Below are 19,215 nucleotides of genomic sequence, written 5' to 3' on the forward strand. Positions count from 1 at the left end.
AGGCTAGAGCTGAGGCAAGAGGCCTAGGAAGTCGGGCCTGGAGGCACCACGGGTCTACATTGCCGCTCTCGGTCCACTTAGACCCAAGTCCTGTGCAAGGATCCGGGTCTCGAGAAAGGAGGCCTGGAAAGACCCGAATTTCCAAAACTTAATTTTATTACTGTACAAAAGCACACCCTCCCCGTGTTTTTTGTCTTCCTTTCCCAATCCCCCCCCAACTGCCCTCCCCCCAAGTGAACTATACATGTTTGGGGGCGCGACCAGGAGGCCTTTGCCTCCTCACCTTGCCGCAGCCTGGGCCCCCCTCCTCACACGTATTCCTTGGAGGAATTGGACTTGGGGTAGGAGCGGGTTGCTCGGTACGCAGCTGTGCTTTCACTGCCAGGACAGGAGCAGGAGAGCAGGGCACCTCCCAGAAGGACCAGGGCAGACCCTGCCCAGCCGATAAAGATGGCAGGACCAAACTCGTACCTGTAGAGAGAAAGGATTGGCGTCAAAGCGTGGGCCGGCCTGGTGTCCTCCATGTCCCAAGTCCACATTATCTGTTTCTTTAGACTGGAGACTTACTTAATATTCATGGGCGTCAAGGGGTTATAAAAGTCTGTGACAATCTGATGACCAATCCAGGAGCATGCTACCAAGGCAGCAAGACCTAGAAAGAGAAAAAAGATTTTGGTATTGAGTGTCCAGACCAAGACCTTGGCTCTGCTCTTCTGGGTGAAGAGTGAACCCTCGGTCCCACCTTGGACCCCCGGGGCTCACCTGCCACTATGAAAACAATGCCTCCAGTCATAGCTATCCGGGCCTTCTTCACTTTGTCATCTCCCCCACAGCGTGTGCACTTCATGCCCATCGTGGCGACAAGCATGGCCAAGAAGCCCAACACCAGGGACACCACCATTAAGGCTCGAGTGGCCTGCAGGGCCGCTACAGAGGAGGAGGAAGAAGGCGGTCATTGCTGGAAAAGGGAGGTAGCCTTCGGATGGCGCCAGCCTAAGCGCTGCAGACCGCGCCCACTAACCCCTGGACCGTGGTGCGCCTGTCGGGTTCCGCCGGCAGCCTGGGGCCCCCTAGTCCAAGGCAGGCCTTGTGCAGACGGTTCCCGCCCCCATCCCGCCACCAAGTCCTTTCCGCTCCCCGCCCCGCCCTGCGCTCCAGAACCCGCCTGGGGCGCCAAGGTTTCGATGAAACCGCTCCAGGTAGGGGGGAAGGGAGAAAGGGGGCGAAAGAAAAGGGCAGGTGGCGGCTAAGGCCCTCGCTTGGGCCACACCAGCCGGCGCGTGTCCTAGCTTTGGCCCCGCTATCGAGGCCACCGGGTTTGTGGCTTCAGCTAATCGACCGATAAGATTAGAGGCCACAAGTGCGGTCCCACGTCTAACGAGGGCACGATTCTGCAGCCCTGAGCACTTCCGTCCCTCTTCTCCTTTTGTCCAGAGAAAGAAGCAGGGGACTAGAGAGACCACTGGCTGCCGGAGGTTAGGGGGTGCTTCGCCCAGGACCCCCCCCCCCTTCAATCTGAGCTGAGGGGCGTGGGCCCACGTGAGGCAGTCAGATCCCAAGCCGGCTCCCTCTCTGTCCCACCGACTGCGCCCAAGGCGTCCACTTCCTCCTCCCTGGCAACCCCCGGCGCCGGGCTGTGCGGCCTCGGCCCTGCCCCACACCCAACACCGCCACCTTGACCCGGGGTGCGTCCGCCCCGTCAGTCCCGCAGCCTTACCCGGCAGGGCGAGCACCGAGTCGTACATTTTGCAGCTCATCATGCCAGTGCTCTGCGTGACGCATTCCATCCAGAGCCCCTTGTACATAGCCTGGGCTGTGATGATGTTGTCGCCCGCATAGGAGCTCATCTGCCACTGCGGGATGGCAGTGCTCGCTATCAGGCCCACCCAGCCAAGCATGGCCATTGAAAAGCCCAGGAGTTGCAGGCCCGAGTTGGCCATTTCCTTGTCTCAGAAAAGATGGGACGCGCCGGGAGGGCGACCCCACAGTAAAAACAAAAATCTGGGTAGCCGCAACACAAGAAAATTTGGATAGAGGTTTAAGTCACCCAGAGGAGAATAAAAAATTTCTTTTTGACCGGGTAACTACAAATCTTGTTAACCGAGGTAAACACAAATCGTCCCCTCCGGTGAAGCGACACTTTCACAGCAGAGGAAACCGGCTTCGCCCGAAGGACTGGTTCCAGACAAAAGCGGTCCCCGAAGGCCAGGCGGTTCCCAACGGTGTGCTCAGAGACAGACTACCCAAAGAAGTGGAGGGGCCGTTAGGGCGTGGCCCCCAGAAAGTATGCGGGCCCTTCGGCCCCAGGCTGCGGTGCGCGGCGGAGGGAGCTGGCAGCGCGGCGGCAGGTGCGGGCGAGCAGGTGCGGCGCACCTGAGTATATATAGGTAGGGCGTCGGGGACGCGCCCCGCAGGCAACGGGAGCGCAGCGCAGCACAGCAGCTTGGGCGGGACCAGAGGGGCAGTCGAGAGTGACCTGACGTCACTGAAGGGACACTCACCTGAACCGGAAGTCTTGGCCCCTACCCCCTCCTTGTCCAGGTGAAGAGGAAGAAACCTGAGCTCCAGGGTCACGCCCCTTCATTTGCCTGACTCTAACCGTTGATGGGAAATAGGCGACGGCTTCTCAGAAGTCCCTGGGTTCGGAGTCTGTCCTGCAGACTCCAGGTGGCCCCGTCCTCTCTTTTCCCTACAGGAGCGTCTGGGTCTGCGGAGCCTGTACCCGCAGACGCCCTTGGAAAGACTCCTTGCCACCCTACCCCTGCAGGTTTTGGCGCGTGCTATTTGTCCAGCCCGACTTTCGCCTCCACTCTCAGCTCTTTTTTCTTTAGTCTCCTTCCATGCCTGTCTCATGTTCTGGGGCCCCAACCAATGACAGTAAAATCACCCGGGCTGCACCCTTCTAGGAATGTCTGCTCCCAGACACAGTCTAGCAACCTACCGCTTCACCGCTCAAGTCCTCCACAAGGCATGGTCTCCAACATCCTCACATGCCTGGTCCCTGGATCCACTGGTAGGTGACAGGACTTAGCGCCTGAACCTGTCAGCGTCTCCTCCAACATAGAGGCTCCTTCTCCCTGAAGAAGCTTTCCGAGGGTGGGGAGAAGGGCAGAGAGTCTGCCATGCCACGCCCAGCATTCCCCTCCCCAGGTCGCCTTTTCAAGCTCACCTTCCATTTTCCTCACTTCCTTCTCCATCCACACGCTTTCTCTTTCCTTCATTTTGAGCTCGCAGGGACCTGTTTGTGTGCTCTTTCACGCCCCCTCAGCCCCACTCTAGCATCTGACTCCCCAAGGCGGCCTTTAATTCATCCCTTTAAAACCCTAGCTCAAACCGCGCAGTAGTGGCACACGCCTGTAATCCCAGCACTCTGGGAGGCAGAGGCAGGTTGATTTCTGAGTTCAAGGCCAGCCTGGTCTACAGAGTGAGTTCCAGGACAGCCAGGGGTATACAGAGAAACCCTGTCTCTGTCTCGAAAAAAACAAACACACACACACACCCTATCTCAGCCTTCATTCACAGGGCTCCCTCCCAAGGGTCTCAGTCCTCCCACTGATCTTTCTCCCCTTTTCCTGCCTTCTGCATTTCTATTTCCTCCCCCACTAGCAGACTAAGGTTGCTCCCTCCAGACCCCTGGTGCCTAGTAGCACAATGTGTCCCTCTCTGCCTCCCCTAATCCATTTCTAATTCTTTCTTCCAGTCTACCTCTCCTCCAACCTCCCCCTTCCACCTCCCAGACCTTCACAGGTCCTTCTTCATCTCACTGTTTCTTTTTTTAAATTTACTTTTCTGCGCACTGGTGTCTTGTCTGCATGTATTGTGTTTTTGTGAAGCTGTCAGATCTTGTGACAGATGTGAGCTGCCGTGTGGATCCTAGGATTTGAACCCAGGTCCTCTGGAAGAGCAGTACTCTTAACCACTGAGCCCTCTCTCCAGACCCCTCTCTTGCTAGTTTTTTAAAGTCTACGCTGTCTCCTTCCCCTTACACATTTCTCTGTAAATCCTCCATTTATCCAGTAAACATATTAAAATGCCGTTCTTGTCCAGACAATTAACCTGCTTTTGTATAAAATGTAGATTATTTTCTGGGATGGTTTGTTTGTGGTTTTGGTTCTTTGGTTGGTGGGTTCGTACTTTTAAAACAGGCTCTCAACTCTGTAGCTCTGTCTGGTTGAACTATGTAGACTAGGCTGGCCTGGACTTCACAAGAGGGCCGTCTGGCTGTGCAGCCCCAATTCTGGGATCATAGATGTGAGCTGCTATACAGAGCTGGGGTTTGTTTTGTTTTCTTTTGTTTTTAAGGTAGTTTCCTGGTTGGATGTGGTTGGTGCATGCTTTTGGAAGATGGAGGCAGAAGAATAGACAGCTTAAAGCCAGCCTTCCAGAAGGGGAGTGCCTTCCAGCTCTGAAAGTCCTCGTTTCTTATTATCCCTTTGTTTGTATAGTTGGCAATCGCCGTCGCTGCCGTATGCCTAGCTACTATCTAGTTATTACCTGGAGACCACAACTGCCTCCAAACCAATCTCCCTGCTCCCACCCTCTCCTAAATTCACTTGCCAGAAGTACTCTCTTTATATATACTTAAATCCTGCCATTCTTTTTAAAAAGTCACTCAGTGAGGGAGGGGCTTGGGAGACAGCTCAGCAATTAAGAGCACTTCCTGTTCTTGCAGAGGACCAGGGTTCTATCACCAACATCCACCTAGTGAGTGACTCAACCTTCTGTGACTCCAGTTCTGGGTGATCTGATGCCTCTTGTAGTACCAGTATTATTATTATTTATTAATGTTTTATGTATTTCATTTTTTGAAACAAAGTCTCTGTGTAGCCCTGGCTGTTCTGAAACTTGCTATGTAGACCAGACTACCTTGAACTCAAAGGGATCCTCCTGCCTCTTCCAACTGACTACTGGGATTAAAGGAGCCGGAGTGTGTCAGGCAGAGATGGTGCATGTCTCTCGTCCCAGCACTAGGGAAGCAGAGGCAGTTGGATCTCTGACTCAGAGTGAGTTCCAGAATGGCCAGGGCTACACAAAGAAGCTCTTAGGGCGAGGGGGGGTGGGGCTGGAGTATGTTACCATGCCCAGTTCCGATACTTCTTCTGACCTAATCTGGCTCTTGTATGCACTCAGACACACACACACACACACACACACACACACACACACACACACACACACACACACACGCGTGCGCAAATAAATAAATATTAAGAGTAAAATAAAATAAAAATCATTCAGTGGCACATTTTCTTCTCCTCTGTTGCTGTGGATTGAACTCAAGAGCCTCACACAAGTGCTGGTGCCACCGAGCTACACCTAAATGTCACTCTCGACTACTGACAGGACTGCCTCATCCCTCAACTGTCCCCAAAACACACCGTGTATGGCCTACCCCGACTAAAGCACCTTTCTTTCTGTTCTCTATGCTTGGGTGCTCTGATCCACCCACCCCACCCACCTTCCTCTCCCCAGCTAAGAAATTCATCGTTTGTGGCTCTTAAGGAAGCCTGACCCGACAGCCCCACCCACGCTGAGTCAGGTCATCTCAGCTCTCACGGTTACCTGTACTTTCCTTTCAAGGCTCTTCTCATAGGCCGAAACTTTATTTGTGTACTTATGGACTGAGTATCAATTTCCCTGCTGTCCTGTGAAGTACAGAGGTGTCTAGATTTAGAATTAAAAAAAAAAATGTTCCTCCACTGGCCCCAAGTGTTTCTTGAATGCCTGTAAATATTTTGCGATGAACCCAAGGGATACAAGACAGATAAGGACCGTGCTCCTCTGGGCTCTTTTCTGGAAGGAGGAAGAAAGGCAATAAAGACATAAAGCACTGGTTGTTTTGAAGGTAATGAAGCAGGGTAATGTAAAAGGCTGGGTCCAATCTCAAGTGAGATCAGGGCGACTTTCTGAGCAAGTGACTGTTAAATAAATGAGTCAGTCATGAGAATCATGCTCTAAGCAAAAGAAGAGGGGGAGCAAAGGCCCTTTTCTGCCTGCACCTTTGGAACTTAGTCATTGATCTGAAGCAGGATTACATTTGTTTTGTTGTTTTGTTTTTTTGAGACAAGGTCTTGTGTCATGGGCCAGGCTCCACGGACTTCATGACCCTCCTTCTTTTTCCCAAGTGCTGGAATTACAGGCATGGAGCGCCACGTCTGGCTTTTCGGATAGAGGTTTTGAGACAGGATCTGCCTCACTGTGGAGAGTAAGACAGTCCCGACTTGGAATCACACTCTGGCCTCTTGTCTTTCTGGTGCTGGGATTGCAGGCCCAGGCCACCAGGAGAAAAGGAGCAAAGTCAGAGAGGCTGACATTGGAGCTAGAAAGCCTTTGCTGTTGTGGGGCCTGTAGTATATATAACACTATCCTGAGATCTAGTGATGTTAGTTGAGATTAGATGTCACCAGACCCCTCTGCCACACCCTAGTATGACACAAAGCTGGGAGTGGCGGTTCGGGCCATTAGCCTTTAATCTCAGGAGGCCGAGCTTCGGCACATTCCAACTATCTATCCAAGAGTCTTGTTGTGTTGTTGTTAATATTTTCATTGTATGTGTCTATATGTATATTTGTATATAATGTATATTTGGCCTTGTATGTATGTCTGTGCACGACATGCATGCAATGGCCCTTAGAGGCCAGAAGAGCATGTCAGATCCCAGGGACTGGAGTTACAGACGGTACTGAGTCACCACATGAGTGCTGGGATTCTAATCCAGATCCTCCAGAAGAGCGCAGATGCTCTTAACCCCACCCCATACCCCACCCCATCATTCCTCCAGACCCCTCCTCCCGCTTTTTGAAAAACTTACAACAGTGAGACATTCCAGCTACCCAGCCATTTGAATTCTTGGGTTCTTGCATTCTCCTCTTTACTAGAGACAGACAGACAGATAGCCACAGTGGTGCTAACTGGAAACACTAAAGCAGTGGATCTTAATCGGGATCCTTTTTTTCCCTTTTTGCTCCAGCCCATAGAGTTATTTATTTATTATACTTAGCTGAAGACTGATCTCATTACAGATGGTTGTGAGCCACCATGTGGTTGTTGGGATTTGAACTCAGGACCTCCGGAAGAAGAGTCAGTGCTTGTAACTGCTGAGCCGTCTCTCCAGCCCAGTTGGGATCAATTTTGAACGTCTTTCCCAGGACATTTGGCAATGTCTGGAGACTTTTGTTATAATTTTTTTTCCAGTTTTCTAGAGACAGGGTTTCTCTATGTATCCCTGGATATCCTGGAACTCACTCTCTAAACCAGGTCTCAAAGTCTGCCTGCCTCTGCCTCTAAGTGCTAGGGTTAAGTGTGTAGCACCAGCAACTCTATTAGTTAGTTAGTTAGTTAGTTAGTTAGTTAATTTTTATTTATTTATTTAGACTTCGCAGTCCTGGATGATCTGGAATTTGCAATGTAGACCTGGCTGGCCTTGATATCCTCGGCTATATCCCCAGCTGCTGCTTCTTTTTTTAAAAGAGTTATTTATTGTTATATCTGAGTACACTGTCACTGTCTTCAGACACACCAGAAGAGGGCACCAGATCTCTTTACGGATGGTTGTGAGCCACCGTGAGATTGCTGGGATTTGAACTCAGGACCTTTGGAAGAGCAATCAGTGCTCTTACCTTCTGAGCCATCTCTCCAGCCCACATCCCCAGCTTCTCTCTTGGTTTTTCCAAAGTTTTTAGTTTGTTGGTTTTGGGTTTCTTTTTGACCTTCTCTCTATCCCTAAAACATACAATGCATGCTCTGTCCCACTCAAGTGCCTCTCTGTTCTCTTGGATATTCCAATCCATTTTCCCCACTCACTTTCCTGTATCCAGCTAATGAACTCAGTGGCTTAGGGTCACCAGGAAGCATCATTGTGAATTTTTTCCCTCTCTCTAGTCTATCTGAAGTAAATCAGTGAATGCAAGAGCACAAAAACTCAGAGCTGGAGACATGGCTCAGTGGTTAAGAGCTCACAGGAAGCCGGGCAGTGGTGGTGCACGCCTGTAATCCCAGCACCCTGGGAGGCAGAGGCAGGTGAATTTCTGAGTTCTGAGTTCGAGGCCAGCCTAGTCTACAGAGTGAGGCTGTTCTAGGACAGCCAGGGCTATACAGAGAAACCCTGTCTCGAAAAAACCAAAACAAAAAGAGAGAGAGAGAGAGAGAGAGAGCTCATAGAAGCTCACAGAGACAGAACCAACAATCACAAAACCTGCGTAAATCTGCACTAGGTCTTCCACATATATGCTGTGGCTGTTTAGCTTAGAGATTTTCTGGGATTCCCAACTGCAGGGTCTCTGACCCTTTGCCTGCTCTTAGGACCCTTTTCCTCCTACTAGGGTGCCTCATCAACCTTAATATAATAAGTGTCTGTGCCCAGTCTTGTTATGACAAGTTTGGTTGATACTCCTGGGAGGCCTGCTCTTTTCTGAAGGAAAACATTTGATCCAGGAATAGAAGGGAGGTGGGGGAGGGGAACTGGAAGGACTGGAGGGAGAGGAGGCTGCTGTCAGGAGGAATTTTATGAAAGGGTGGCGAGCACTCTTAACTGCTGAGCAGTCTCTCCAACACTATGATTTCTGAGGCAAGACCATTTGGGGGAGTTTTTTGTTTTGATGGTTTTTTGCTTTTTTAGAGACAGGGTTTCTCTGTGTAGCCTTGGTTGTCCTGAAACTTGCTCTGTAGACCAGGCTGGCCTAGAACTCATAGAGATCCGCCCGCTCCTACCACTCGAATGCTAGGATTAAGACCCCTGGGAGATGGGGTCTTACTAGTTGGTCCAGACAAGCCTGGGACTCACAGCCTCCCAAATTCTGGAATGACAGGCACCTACCAACCCACCCATCAAAACTGGCCTCTAACTCACTTTGTAGCCAAAAAAGGCCTTGAATTCCTTGTCCTTCTGAGTCTACCTGCTCAGTACTGACATTTCAGGGGAGGCCACCACAGTCAGCTCTATGTGGTCCTGGGGGATCAAAGCCGAAGTGTCAGGAATGATGTGTGACAACTCTACCAACTGTACTATACACCAGCCCCTTAGTGTGTGTGTGTGTGTGTGTGTGTGTGCACGCACACACAGGAACCCATATTTAATTAATTATTGGAGTTTGTTCATTTGACTGAGTGATGATTGATTGGGTGTTTTTCCCCAGCTTGACATATCTAGAGTTATCTGAGAAGAGTGAGTCTTAACTAAGGGGGTTGCCTCCATCAGATTGTCCATAGGCAAGTCTTGGGAGGGGCATTTTCTCGATTAGTAATTGGTGTAGGAAGACCAAGCTACTGTGAACAGGACCACACCTAGGCATCAGGTCCTGGATGCTATAAGAAAGCAAACTAACACCCATACACAGAACATTAAATTAATCAGTTAATTTAGAAAACAATGGGCTGAGCCGGACGTGGTGGCGCATGCCTGTAATCCCAGCACTCTGGGAGGCTGAGGCAGGCGGATTTCTGAGTTCGAGGCCAGCCTGGTCTACATGAGTTCCAGGACAGCCAGGGCTACAAAGAGAAATCCTGTCTCAAAAAACAAAAAACAAACAAAAAAAAAAAAAACAATGGGCTGGAGAGATGGCTCAGTGGTTGAGAGCACTGGCTGCTCTTCCAGAGGTCATGAGTTCAATTCCCGGAAACCACATGATGCTCACAACCATCTGATGTCCTCTTCTGGTGTGTCAGAAGACAGCTACAGAGTACTCGTAAAAATAAATAAGTCTCTTTTTTAAAGAAAGGAAGGAAGGAAGGAAGGAAGGAAGGAAGGAAGAAAGAAACAAAGAAACAAAGAAACAAAGAAACAAAGAAACAAAGAAACAAAGAAAGCTGAACGAGTCAAGAGCAAGCCAGTAAGCAGCGTTTCTCCATGGTCTCTCTTTCAGTACCTGTCCAATGATGGACTGTGAGCTATAAGCCAAATAAACTCCTTAATCCTTTAAATTGCTTTTGTCATAGAGTTAATACAGCATCTAAGAGACAGACTAGAATAGTTTGAGTTTGGTTTGGTTTTTGGCGTTTTGTGCGACAGCTTCCCACACTGTAGCTCAGACTAACCTAGAACTATGTAACCCAGGCTAACTTTAAACTCTCAATGATCCTCCTGCCTCAGCCTCCCAAGAGCTCGGATTACAACCATGAGCCACCATGCAGATTCAAAGCCACTGGTACAAAGTGAATGAAAAACCAGCATGAGCTACAAAGTAGGACCCTGTTTGAAGAAAAACAAAGGCTGCAGACTTAGCTCACTGGCAGAACGCCTGCCTGATGGTTTAATCCTCCCTAGCACTGCCCTTGTCTCCCTAAAAGGATGCTCTACATCATTGCTAACAAGAGAAAACACTAAGAAAATACTTCTCCACTATTGTGCTTTGGGGAATCTCCTCCTCCTCTTCCTCCTCCTTCTCCTCCTTCTCCTTCTCTTCTTCTACTCCTCTTCTTCCTCCTTCTCTTCCTCCTTCTCTTCCTTTTCCTCCTCCTCCTCTTCCTCCTCCTCCCTTTCCTTCTCCTCTTCCTCCTCCTCCTTCTCTTCTCCTTGTACTCCTCTCCTCCTCCTCCTCCTCCTCCTCCTTCTTTTTACAAGACAAGGTTTCTCTCTGTGTGTAGCCCTGGCTGTCCTAGAATTCATTCTATAGACCAGGCTGGCCTCAAACTCACAGAAATCAGCTTGCCTCTGCCTCTCCAGTGCTGGGATTAAAGGTGCACGATCATGCCTGGCTTTTACTGTATTTCTAAGAATTAGAAATATGAACAACTTCTCATTCATTTAATGAACACTTATGAAGACTAAAGTCTGCAAAAGTTTCCTCTCATGCCATTGGCAAGGGCGTGGAGAAACTAAAATTTACATATTGCTGATAGGAAAGGGGAGTGGTCCAGAGGCTTTGGAAAGGCTCAGAAGTTTCCTAGCATTACATACATGCAGGTCACATAACCCAGGTTTCCTCTGAGGAAATGAAAACATATGTCTATACAAATACTTGTTCAGAAATACTCCTAGCAGGCTGGAGAGATGGCTCAGCAGTTAAGAGCACTCATTAGTTGCTCTTCCAGAGGTCCTGAGTTCAATTTCCAGCAACCACATAGTGGCTCAAAGCCCTCTATAATGATCTGATGCCCTCTTCTGGCATATAGGCTATATATGTATATATAAATCATATGAATAAAATAAATAAATCTTTTTTAAAAAAAAGAAACAAAAAATGTTCCCAGCAACTTTACCTGTAATAAGAATAAACTGTGCTCTATTCCTACATTAGAATATTATTTATGGGCCAGCAAAATGGCTTAGTGGGTGCAGGTGCGGCCATTAAGCCTGATAACCTGAGTTGGCGCCCCAGTTGATGAAACTGACCCGCACACGCTGTCCTCTGACTTCCACATGGTGCCCTATCGTAGGCTCCTGTGCATATGAAGAAACACGGCAATAAATAAATAAAAGTGGTAAAAAAAAAGTTACACCACAATAAGAAGGAATTAAGTCAACCAGGCACATCTACAGATGCCTGAGGCCCGGCATCTTTTGGGAAGTGGGGCAGGATATCAGAAATTCAAGATGAGACTCAGCTACATAGCAAACTCAAGGCCAGCCTGGACTACATAAGACCATCTCAAAAGCAAGCAAGGAAACAAACAAACTACATATATATGGATAGAGAGAGAGAGAGAGAGAGAGAGAGAGAGAGAAAGGGAGGGAGGAAGAAATGATCAGGCAGTGGTGGCACACACCTTTAAATCCCAGCACCCAGGAGGCAGAGGCAAGTGAATCTTTGAGTTCAAGGACAACAGCCTGGACTACAGAGTGAGTTCCAGGTGAGCCAGGGCTACACAGAGAAGCCCTGTCTTGAAAAAAAAAAAACATAGAATATACTTTTATATAAGGATAGAAGGTGACAGATGTGTTCATTGCCTTGATTGTGAGGTGTATACTTCTGTACACTGTATGTGATGGATTGGATGCCAATCATATCTTAGTAAATCTACTCTGCAAAACAGCGGAGCCTTGCCCTTGGACCCCAGTGCTCTGAACAGTCACCTATCGCGCACCTCCCTTAGGGCCCGGATGCAACTGCTGTCACCATCCCTCCTCCTGGTTCACCAACGTGAATAAAGCACAGAGAGCTGAGGTCACTTTCCAAAGGGCACCACTGGGTGACGCTGAGGGACAGGACAGTGGTGACCGAGCCATCCTGCACAGCTGAGAGACTGGGACAGTCTTTCTGGAGAAAGCTGGCAGAACAGTATAGAGTCAAACTAGGCAGAGCACCCTGAGACTCAGCCACTCTGCCCCTACAGGTAAATACAGATATAGACGGAGTCACAATCATGACATCGGCAAGTCTCCCAAAGAAACTGAGCATAAAATAGCCATTGTCACATTATCACAAGGGACGTGAGAGACCATTAACGGATCATAAGCAGGTACAATACGACGGTCCTGCCTGCCTCTGTCTCCTGAGCTCTCCATTGTGTTCTGAGACAAGGCCTCTCACTATGTTGCTATATAGAGTTAGGCCTCAAGTCGTCTCCGTAGCTCATGAACTGATCCTACCTCCACCTCCTGAATGCTAGGATTACGGTTATGCGGCCCCGTGCCTGGTTTATGTGGTTGGTGCTGGGGATGGAATTCAGGGATTCATCCATGCTGCACAGTGACTCTCTCAGTCTGCTTTGACCACATGCTCAACCTGGAGATACACTTTTAAAAGGAGAAGCAGGGCTGTTGAGAAGATTCGGTAGGTAAAGCAATGGCTACACAACCATGGTAGCCTGGATCCCACTGTAGGAGAGAACCAACATCAACAGTTATCTGCTGACTTTTACATGCATGCCATGGTGTGTATGCACGCACACACCACCACAACCACCACCGCAACCACCAATGATGTATGTGATGGTTTGTATATGATTGGCTCAGGAAATGACCCTATTAGGAGGTGTGGCCTTATTGGAGTGGGTGTGTCACTGTTGGTGTGGGCTTAAGACCCTCACCCTAGTTGCCTGAAGGTCAGTCTTCTACTAGCAGCCTTCAGATGAAGATGTAGAACTCTCAGCTTCTCCTGCACCACGCCTGCCTGGATGCTGCCATGTTTCTTCTGCCTTGATGACAATGGACTGAAACTCTGAGCCTGTAAGCCAGTCCCAGTTAAAATGTTGTCTTTTATAAAACTTGCATTGGTCATGGTATCTGTTCACAGCAGTAAAACCCTAACTAAGACAATGTATTAAAAATAAAATAATAATAAATCATAGATCAATGAAGATCCAAATCAATAATTGTGCTATGGAGCCAGGCAATGGTAGTGCATGCCTTTAATCCCAGCACTTAGGTAGCAGAGGGAGGCAGATCTCTGAGTTCGAGGCCAGCCTGGTCTACAGAGTGAGTTCCAGGACAGCCAGGGTTACACAGAGAAAGCCTGCCTCAATAAACAAAAATAAAAAAATAAATGAAAAATGTGTTATGATATATGTGTGGTGGCTCACATCTGTAATCCTAGTACTCTGGAGGCTGAAACAGGAGGATTGCCTTAAATTGCCCAAGCTAGTCTGGGCAACAGAGTGATAGATTCTGTCTTTTAAAAAAAAAAAGATTTATTTTATTTTATGTATATGGTCACTGTAGCTGTGTGGGTGGTTGTGAGCCTTCATGTGGCTGCTGGAAACTGAATTTAGGACCTCTGCTCGCTCCAGTTGGCCCTGCTCGCTCTGGTCCACTTGCTCTGGTTAACCTTGCTAGCTCTGGCCCAAAGACTTGTTTGTTTGTTTGTTTGTTTGTTTGTTTATATGAGTACACTGTAGCTGTCTTCAGACAGACCAGAAAAGGGCATCAGATCTCATTATAGATGGTTGGGAGCCACCATGTGGTTGCTAGGATTTGAACTCAGGACCTCTGGAAGAACACTCAGTGCTCTTAACCTGCTGAGCCATCTCTCCAGCCCCCGATTTATTTATTATATTACACACTGTAGCTGTTTTCAGACACATCAGAAGAGGACATGAGATCTCATTATGGATGTTTGTGAGCTGCCATGTGGTTTCTGAGATTTGAACTCAGGACCTTTAGAAGAGCAGTCAGTGCTCTTAACTGCTGAGCCAGTTCTCCAGCCCGATAGATACTGTCTTAAAATGTATATTATTAGTTCAGTATTCTGCACCTGACCCCAACACACAAATCAAACACAAGAGAGGACTGGGGGGAGGAGGGATCATTTCCAGGGCGGGCCTGATGCCTCCACCTCCCACCCAGGGGCTGGAAAGGAAGTGAGCAGGTCTGGAGCACACCCTGGGTTTCTCCTGAACTCCCGCCTCTTGCCTCCTTACCTAGATACAGAGGTTTAGAAAAAGAATGTCTGCAAGGATTAGCTTCTGGAGATAAGGAGCAGAGATTGGGAAAAGCTACAATAGGCTCCAAGATAAAGCAGCCAAGGACCTCTGTAAAAGATCAACAGACACACGCAGAGCTCCTGCGCAAACCTCCCTGTTTCCTGTGTCTTCCTTTCCTTTGTTCTCCATTCGTTATTAGCCACTCCCCTCTTCTCCAAATACCCAGCTCTCTTTTTACCTTCTGAACCTTCTATGTCTCCCACACTAAAAAAAAAAAAAAAAAAAAAAAAAAAAAAAAGCTGGAGTTTCAGGCTGGTCTTGTTGTCTTGTTGTTCTGGCTTTATAGCCTAGAGGAGTGACCTTCAATGTCTTGCTCTGGGATTCTAGACCGGTGCCATCAGCTATCACACCCACAGTTTACAATGCTGGAACTCTAACCCAGCACTTCATGTGTACTAGGCAAGCACTCTAGATTTGAGCTACAGCCCCAGCACCTCTCCAAGATCTTTCACATTTTATTCATTCGTGTGTGTGTGTGTGTGTGTGTGTGTGTGTGTGTGTGTGTGTGTATTAGAATGCAAGGGCAGGCACAGATCTTTTCTGCCACCTTGTGGGACAGAGGGGTTTTGTCAGGCCTGCACACAGCCCTACCCTGCCCTCTGCCCTATCTTATCATTTTGTTTGTTTGTCACTTACTTTGTGTGCTCATGTCAGAAGACAACTTTGTGACAGTCAGTTCTCTCCTTCTACAACATAGGTCCTTGGGACTGAAGTCAGGTCACCATGTTTGGTGGCAAGGACATTCCTTAGGAGCTGGTTTGCCAGCCCTCTTTTTTTCTTTTTTGATTTTTCAGGGCAGGGTTTCTCTGTGTAGCCCCGGTTATGCTGGAATTCTCTCTGTAGACCAGCCTGGCCTCAAACGAACTCACACATCTACCTGTCTCTGCTTTCAGAATGTTGGGATTAAAGGCATGTGACACAACCACCTATTTTTTGTTTTTTATTTTTCTTTCTTTCTTTCTTTCTTTCTTTCTTTCTTTCTTTCTTTCTTTCTTTCTTTCTTTCTTTCTTTTTAGACAGTCTCTCTATGAATCCCTTGATGGCCTGAAACTGGATATGTAGACCAGGCTAGCCTCATAAAAATCCACATATGTCTGTATCCCTCAGAGTTAGGATTAATGTGAGTACCATCATACAGAGCCTCCGCACTCTTTAAACTGATTCCACTTTCTATACACGTAAACACCTAGGCTTGAAAGACAGAGATAACTTAGCACTTAGGAGTGCTTACTGCTCTTCCAGAGGACCCAAGTTCATTTCCCAGTACCTCACACATCACGCAACCCACTACTGCTTTAACTCCAGCTCTAGGGGACATGATGCCCTCTTCTGGTCTCTGCAGGCACTATCTTCTCTGCCCTGCCATCTCCGAGCTCCACCCATACACACACTAAAATAAAAAACCACCTAGGATACCTGACAAATCTCCAGATGGGAACAGAATAAACCATGGCAGGGCGGAACCTAGGGAGCCAGGGCATTAGCATCCAGCCCGGTACCCGACCACTGTACCACGTTCACCTCCGCCAAGCCTGTGCAATAGCTAGGATCCCCTGCTCTAAGTTGGATGTATGAATAAGATACCCATCTGCCCCTGAGATAGAATTAGAGAAGAAATGACAAGGAATAAACTCTAACAGAGAACATTTGCTGTCTGCAAGAGAGGCCAAGAAATCTTCCCAAGGAGGGAAATCTTGCTTTTTTAAAATTATATTTTGTTAATTAGTGCCTCTCTCTCTCTCTCTCTCTCTCTCTCTCTCTCTCTCTCTCTCTCTCTCATTAAAGGAAGGTCCCTTCCTTACTGGTCCTGCTCCCATGAGTCATGAGTGGCCGAGATCAATGGGAGGACAACCAGCTGGCACAGCGATAATCATGTCCACATTTCCTTTACACACAGAAGTAAACAGACAAGCACGGAGTCACTATTGCAGTTAGAAGTTGGCAGCACGGGATGCGGAGAGAGGAGGAGTAGGGGAGTCGTTAAAAAAATACAGGCTCCCCCCAAAACTGGATGCCTGGGACAGGACTTGGTCTGCTTCGACCCAAGAGGAATCAGAAGATCAAAAGTAGCTTGGGAAGGCCAGAACTCTCAGGGATGGAGTGGGGGGTGGGGGTGTAGGGGAGGGAGGGAAGGAAGGAGGGAGGGATGGCGGGACGGAGGGACATTTGGCAACTGGGGCGAAGGGATTTCCTCCCTTGCTGGGATTCCCCCCAAGCCCCTCTGGTCTGGTGGCCTACAACACCCAGGAGCAGGTCTGGGGCTGTTAGATGCTCCCGGCAGGGGGCTCGAGGAGTCTCACAAGGCTTGCCCTCCAGGAAGATGACCACAGTGCCACCTAGTTTTTCTGCCAGGGTTTAGGGGGCCTTGACCTCCTAGCAGTTAGCTTGTCCTTCATGTTTGATTCCTGTCAGCTTCTTCCTGACAGCATCCTTGCAGCTGGCACGGATCACTTTGCTCTTAAGGGGTGCACTCCAGGGCCCAGAAGACCACCGCGGCTTGCTCCCACCCCTCTCTCTCCTTGATTGCATCCTAGAGAGTGTGGTGGCGATTGGTCCTTGTCTGTCAGCCCTGTGACAAAAGTGGTGTAGGCACCGACCACAGTCTGCCCCACCTGCTCCAGGACCTCCTCGCCCTCCTCCAGGACGATGCTCCTCTTGTCTGCCCTCAGGCAGAAGAGCACCACCTTCTTGCATTTCTTCACTTCTTCTGGCCCTGAGGATTTGTGAATTTTCATGTCATTGATGACACCCTCAGAGACCACCACACCAGAGGTCACCGCCACACCAGAGGTCACCGCCACACCAGAAGCAAAAGGGCTACAGAAGAACTGAGCCGCTCGAGCCGCTGCCAGGACCTGACTGAACCTTTGAAATTATTATTATTTTTTTTTTTTTGGATTTGTTTTTTTTTTTCAAGACAGGGTTTCTCTGTGTAGCCCTGGCTGTCCTGGAACTCACTCTGTAGACCAGGCTGGCCTCGAACTCAGAAATCTGCCTGCCTCTGCCTCCCAGAGTGCTGGGATTATAGGCATGCGCCACCACTGCCAGGCTGAAATTATTTTTATTTTCTTTAGATTTATTTATTTTATTTATTTGGGTGTTTTGCTTGCATGCACGTCTGTGTACCACATGTGTGCCTGGTGCCCAAGGGGGTCAGAAGAGGGTGTCATATCACCTGAAACTGGAGTTACAGTTAGTTGTGAGCCAGCATGTAGATGCTGGGAATTTAACCTGATTCCTCTGCAACAAGCGTCCCTAACCACTGAGCCATCTCTCCAGCCCTGAGAGCCTTGCTTTGGAGGGTGAATAGGAGTTCTCGGGTATTCCAGATTGCAGGGACAGGCAATGGCATCAAGTATAATCCCAGGCCTCATGAGGCTGGGACCAAAGTATGACAAATTCAAGGTCAGACTAGCTGACATAGTAAGTCCTAAGCCAAGAGGAGGAGCAAAAGAAAAAGAGGGGAAGGAAGTATAAAAACAGGAGAGAAAGGAGAAGAGGATAGAGAAGAGGAGGAGGGAGGCAGAGGCAAGAAAGGAGACAGTTAAGGGGAAGATCTGGGAAGGAGAATCCAAACTGGACCACAGGACAACAAAAAGACAGTGACTCTAGGCAGGAATTAACCTCAGATCTACAGTCCCAGCACTCAGAAGTCTGGGCAGAACAGCAAGTTCAAGGCCAGTCTGTAATATATAGTGAGTTCCGCTTCAGCTTCAGGTACAGCAAGACTGTCTCAAAAACAAAACAAAAGTGATGTGTTTTGAAAATTGTAATGTACCCTCCTGTTTTTGTTGTGTTTGGCTTGGGTGTTTTATTTTATTTTTGTTTTGTTTTTTGAAGCCCTGGCTGTCCTGGAACTCATTCTGTAGACCAGGCTGGCCTTGGGGTTAAAGATGTGCCCCGCCACCCCTGGGCATTCTTCTCTCTTTTTATTTTTAATTGAATTTTATTATTTTTTAATGTGAATGGGCGTTTTGCCTACATATATGTCTGTGTACCACATGTGTACTTGGGGCCAATGGAAGCCAGTAAACGGTGTTGGATCCGTTGGAACTGAAATTACAGACAGTTGTAGCTTCCACGTGTGTGCTGGAATCAAACCTGAGTCTGGAAGAGCAGTCAGTGCTTTTAACTGCTGAGCCATCTTTCTTGCCCCTCTATCCACCTCTTCAGGGAAGAGGAGAATCAGGAAAAGCAGTCATGTCAGGATAGTCTGGACTAAAGTGGTAGTGGTACAGATGAGAAAATCAATGTGTAAGAGAAGTCAAAACACTTACATTGAGAAGACACGGTGAAGGTGACTGGTTAGCTCGTTGGGAAAAAGAACTTGAAGGAGATCCATACGTGTACATCATGTTCGTCATATAAACTGTATGTACAATTCTGGCGGTAGCTAGACTCAGGTCTGGCGCTCCAGAGAGGGTTGGGTTGTAGGTTAATGAGCTCTCCGGGGAAGGGTTAATAGAAGAGAGCCACCCCAGAAGCGAGCTATCCTGGTCCAATCCGCTAAGGTTTCTCGCGCTCTCTAGGTGGCGCTAGAAGCCTTGCACTTCTCTCGCGCTTTTTCTGAATTGCGCTCTCCCCACGTTCTCCGCTGGCTCTCTCCCTGGACGTGCTTAGGTCGTGCCCTCTCAGCTGGAGACCCAAAACAGGAGCTGACTCTGGAAAGCTTGTCGCCCACGCGGCCAGCACATGCCTGGAGGCTCAGGGACTTCAGAGAGGGTGGTGTGACCGGCGTGAGCACCTGTCCCTTGGGTCCCTTCCAGGAACCAATGTAGAGACTGTGTGGAGAGGATGGACCAGTAGGCAGCGCACCGCCCAGAGATGCGTGCAAAGAAAGGACGATCAGGCACAATC

General features: G+C 48.7%; 1 protein-coding gene and 1 pseudogene across 1 annotated transcript; both read right to left on the reverse strand.

Moving 5' to 3' along the window:
- Nucleotides 1–203: 203 nt before the first annotated feature.
- On the reverse strand, nt 204–2,377 carry Cldn7 (claudin 7). Its single transcript, XM_052195375.1, has 4 exons — nt 1,718–2,377; nt 763–927; nt 568–652; nt 204–471 (listed from the first exon to the last, which is right to left on the reverse strand). The coding sequence occupies exons 1-4, from the start codon at nt 1,938–1,940 to the stop codon at nt 309–311; spliced, it is 636 nt and encodes a 211-aa protein (XP_052051335.1). The 5' UTR covers nt 1,941–2,377; the 3' UTR covers nt 204–308.
- Nucleotides 2,039–18,713, reverse strand: LOC127694403 (cofilin-1-like; annotated as a pseudogene).
- Nucleotides 18,714–19,215: the final 502 nt, after the last annotated feature.

The sequence above is a fragment of the Apodemus sylvaticus genome, chromosome 10, assembly GCF_947179515.1.
Source record: "Apodemus sylvaticus chromosome 10, mApoSyl1.1, whole genome shotgun sequence".
NCBI lineage: Eukaryota > Metazoa > Chordata > Mammalia > Rodentia > Muridae > Apodemus > Apodemus sylvaticus.

Coding starts and splice junctions, on each gene's coding strand:
- Cldn7 (XM_052195375.1), bottom strand. CDS start 1,940: ATGGCCAACTCGGGCCTGCAACTCCTGGGCTTTTCAATGGCCATGCTT. Junction 928..1,717: donor CTCGGTGCTCGCCCTGCCGG/GTAAGGCTGCGG, acceptor CCTCCTCTGTAG/CGGCCCTGCAGGCCACTCGA. Junction 653..762: donor CATTGTTTTCATAGTGGCAG/GTGAGCCCCGGG, acceptor TTCTCTTTCTAG/GTCTTGCTGCCTTGGTAGCA.